At 40.7% G+C, this 4552-nt stretch overlaps 1 protein-coding gene across 1 annotated transcript in view; it reads left to right on the top strand.

The window, feature by feature from the left end:
* The window catches only part of LOC132853542 (coiled-coil domain-containing protein 157-like), a 2141-nt gene extending 673 nt beyond the window's left edge, over window positions 1–1468 (top strand). Inside the window, exons 3-5 of the mRNA XM_060881370.1 lie at window positions 1–87; window positions 527–692; window positions 1085–1468. The exon at window positions 1–87 is cut by the window's left edge and continues 90 nt beyond it. Coding sequence (XP_060737353.1) covers window positions 1–87; window positions 527–692; window positions 1085–1443 — 612 coding nt within the window. The 3' untranslated portion in view covers window positions 1444–1468. The remainder of the gene's footprint in view (window positions 88–526; window positions 693–1084) is intronic.
* Window positions 1469–4552: the final 3084 nt, after the last annotated feature.

The following is a 4552-nucleotide window of genomic DNA, read 5'->3' as shown; positions in this document are numbered from 1 at the left end:
GAGGATGAGAAAGCTGAGCTCACTGACACACTCACACACACCACACAGGAGAAGAACACACTACAGGAACAGCTCACAGAGCAGAAGGTGGAAAACACACACACACACACACAGATAAACACACACACACACAGATAAACACACACACACACATACACACACACACACACACACAGATACACACACACACACAGATAAACACACACACACACATACACACACAGATAAACAGACACACACACATACACACACACACACACACACACACATACACACACACACACACACACACACACACACACACTACATGAACAACAGAGCAGAAGGGTGAAAACACACACACACACTTACATTATAGTAGCTATGAACAGTCCCTTTTCTTTCTCTCTTGAGCTTCAACTCTGAAACTGGAGACTCCTTCCATACACATTAAATAAACATCTCCTTACAGAAAAAATATTTATGATCTATGTGTGTGTGTGTGTGTGTGTGTGTGTGTGTGTGTGTGTGCACGTTTCCCCTCCAGTCTGAGTTCCTGTCTCTAAAAGACGACAGAGAGAAGCAGTGTGTGCGACTCTGCGAGCTGGAGGACTGTGTGTCGAGGCTCACTGAGGATTTACAACAATCTAAAGAGAGAGAGAGAATCCTGGTGGCTTTTCCTGAACTAAATCCCCAACCCACTAAACTACAGAGTGAGACACACAGACACACACACACACACACACACACACACACAGGTGAGGTGAATTGCCATTAGGAGGATTTTGGATGTTCGAAGTTTTCACAATGAACTATTTTTATAGTCTGTGGAACTAAACTAGGGTAAAAATATATTAAAACTGAGTTTGTTGAGCTTTATTATTATTATTATTAATATTATTATTATTATCATGAATCATTTTATTATTAATATTTAAATTAGTAGTGTTTTAAAGTTTGTATTTTGTGAATCAAATGTGTCGACTCTTATTGATCAGTTTATGATCTTAGCCAAATGATCTGACTGAAAGGATGAGTGAATTCATCTGTGTGTGTGTGTGTGTGTGTGTGTGTGTGTGTGTGTGTGTGTGTGTGTGTGTGTCAGGTACAGGTGATGTCCTGTGTGATATGGAGCAGCAGTTGAAGGTGAACTCGATGAGGATCAGGGTTCTGGAGCAGGAGAACGTGTCTCTGATTAAAACCCTGGCAAAGCTGAAAGATGCTCAGACCATCAGACTCAGTGCAGGAGATCAGACACCAGGTCCAAACTCAGGAAGCTCAGAAACGGACCGAAGACAAAGACCAACAGAAAACCAGATGTCTTCTTCCTCTTCTTCCTCTTCTGTTTCTTCTGCTTCTACTGTTGCTCTTCATCATCAGACCCTCAGTCTCTCTGTTCCAGAACAGAAACGGCGCCCAGCTGCACGCACACGCTCTGCTGTGGTGAACCGTAGGAGGAAGTGATGTCACCACCTGATACTCACATGCACACATTTTAGAAGATAAAATATTTAAAAAATGCTGTAATAATCAGGAGTGTCTGTATCCCATACAGTGGTGTGAAAAAGTGTTGGCCCCCTTCCTGATTTTTTTTTTTTTGCATGTTTGTGACACTTTAATGTTTCAGATCATCAAACAAATTTAAATATTAGTGAAAGATAACAAGTAAACACAACATACAGTTTTTAAATGAAGGTTTTTATCATTAAAGGAAAACTAAATCCAAACCCCCCCTAAACCTAACTGGTTGGTCCTCCTTTAGCAGCAAGAACTGCAGTCAAGCGTTTTTGACAACTTGTAGTGAGTCTGTTAGAGCGCTGTGGGGGAATTTTGGTCCACTCATCTTTACAGAATTGTTGTAATTCAGTCACATTGGAGGGTTTTTGAGCATGAACCACATTTTTAAAGTCCTGCCACAGCATCTCAATAGGATTCAGGTCAGGACGTTGACTCGGCCACTCCGAAGTCTTCATTTTGTTTTTCTTCAGCCATTCAGAGGTGGACTTGCTGGTGTGTTTTGGATCATTGTCCTGCTAAAGAACCCAAAGTTCATTGTCCTTCAGGATTTTTTGGTAGACAGCAGAATTCATGGTTTCATTTATCAAAGCTTCTATCAAGTCTTCCAGGTCCTGAAGCAGCAAAACAGCCCCAGACCATCACACTACCACCACCATGTTTATTGTTGGTGTGAAGTTCTTTTTCTGAGATGCAGTGTCACTTTTACACTAGATGTAATGGGGGACACTTTTTCACACATGTGGGTTTGGATTTTGTTTTCCCTTAATAATAAAAACCTTCATTTAAAAACTGCATGTTGTGTTTACTTGTTATCTTTCACTAATATTTAAATTTGTTTGATGATCTGAAACATTAAAGTGTGACAAACCTGCAAAAAAATTAAATCAGGAACAACACTTTTTCACACCACTGTATACTGTCAAGCAACATTAAAAAAATGACAGATCTCTGTATGACAGACAGAGACACCCTCCCATTGTTCCTTGTAGAAAAATAACATTGACAGCCACTTAACTCGACACTTAAACTCACCCTTCTTCTAAAACTCAGCTTCAGTTCATGTAATCATGAAAGTCTTTCATTTGTCTGAATGAAACTGTGGATTGTTTGTGTGTGTGTGTGTGTGTGTGTGTGTGTGTGTGTGTGTGTGTGACAGAGAGAGAGAGAGAGAAATGACAATGTAGTTTTCACTGTTTATAAGAAGTGAGCTGCTTGTGGCTTGTGGCAGCTCCTTCATAATGTGACAAAGCCTTCAAAAGCCTCAAAAGAAGAAGCCTTATGTTTGGAACACACACACACCCGATTAAACCGGGGGTTTGTTTGTTTGTTAATAGACAGCAATAAACCATGGGATAATCAATTAATAAACCTGTGGTTCTGTGTACAGGATATTAATTCAGTAAATTACTAAAAAAAAACATTTTTCCTCTTTTCACCTTTTGGCTGTTTCCTGTTGGTTCACCACATCGTATTACTGCATATTCAACTTAATTCAAACTTAAATGCCATTCCTGCAATTGTTTATGAGGCTGTTAAAGAGACATGCTGTAAATTGCCTGAGGCTGGTTGTGACAGGGAGCAAGTAGGCAACAGGAAGTAATTCTGGAGTTTATAAAAATCGACAAGTACTTAATGCTGTTTTTCACCAGAACATAATACCAACCAAAAATTCTTCTGATGTAATTCAGGGGCTCCGCCTTTACAAGGTCCAGAACTATTAGGTGACACAATTAGTTTATTGCTGAGAGATGGTGAATTTGTTACTGTTTACTCACCTAAGAACTAGTTATAACCTTTAGCTGTACAATAATGCACTTCTCTTTTTCACCAAGAACTGTTTTTCATTATAAACAAGAATAAACCAAGTAATAAACAATTACTGAAGTTGTGGTTCAGGTTGGATATGAATTTAATGAGACAAAAGATGACACAATCAAACAACACAAAACACTACAGGACAAATACATGGTCACTATGCTACCTGCGTTCACACACATTTAGATCATGATCAGCGACTGAAGAATAAAAATAATAATAAAACAGGGGAAAGCAAACTAGGGGAAAGGCGACGTGCAGCGACGTATCAGGAAAAGCAAGTGTGCATTTTCTAAAGCCACGCTGCACGCAGGGTTTTTACTACATTGAAAAATTTTTGGCGGCCGCCAAAACGATTTTTTGTCCCGCCAAAGCCTTATTTGATCTGTAATTGGGTTTTGTGAGTGAAGCAGGTTTCTGACGGAGTGACGGAGAGAACGAGCACAATGCCCCCACCCCCCGCCCCCACCCCCGTGCGGGCACAATGCCCCCACCCCCCACCCCCGTGCGGGCACAATGCCCCCACCCCCGACCCCCGTGCGGGCACAATGCCCCCACCCCCCACCCCCCACCACTCTCCGTCTTCAGTTCTGTCTTTTCTCTCTCACTCGCATCAAAATCAACTGATCCTAAAGGTTGGAAGACCGAATCCATCCCGTGGTGCATTCCGGGAATATATTTGTTGAAATACCGCTGGGTGTGAATTGCAGTCAAAAAAAAAGTTGGCTTATCTTCTTACAACTTGTGACAAGCATCCGCACATGCAGCTGACATAACTTTAAATAAACGCAAAAAAAAAAAAAATCTATCCAGTTATTAAGTGTTTTGTGTGTGTGTGTGTGTGTGTGTGTGTGTGTGTGTGTGTGTGTGTGTGTGTGTGTGTGTGTGTGTGTGTGTGTGTTAAATCTTTCGCGATGTCCTAACAGCCAGGATTTCCACGCAACATGTCCGCTAAAGTCCGATTCCTGACCTAATGACTCCTTTGAGCCGATTCATTATAATACATGGTTAAAGCATTTGGTCTGCCGGCAGTGTCTGAATCGGTGTATAACAAATCATTACTTCTTAGAACATACACATCCGAAATGAGAAAGTAAGTGTGCTTACCGCATTTAGCAAGAGCGTTTAGTTAAATTTAGCTTTAATAACCCACAGTATGTATATTCCTATGACAATGTGTAGTAAATGACCTATAAAATCATTTAGTTTAACGTTAGACTGGAGTGAGATGAAACTAGAT

The sequence above is a fragment of the Tachysurus vachellii genome, chromosome 11 (genome assembly GCF_030014155.1).
Source record: "Tachysurus vachellii isolate PV-2020 chromosome 11, HZAU_Pvac_v1, whole genome shotgun sequence".
In the NCBI taxonomy this organism is placed as follows: Eukaryota; Metazoa; Chordata; class Actinopteri; order Siluriformes; family Bagridae; genus Tachysurus; species Tachysurus vachellii.
The sequence above is the reverse complement of the archived record's forward strand: the minus strand, read 5'-3'. Positions and strand labels throughout refer to the sequence as shown.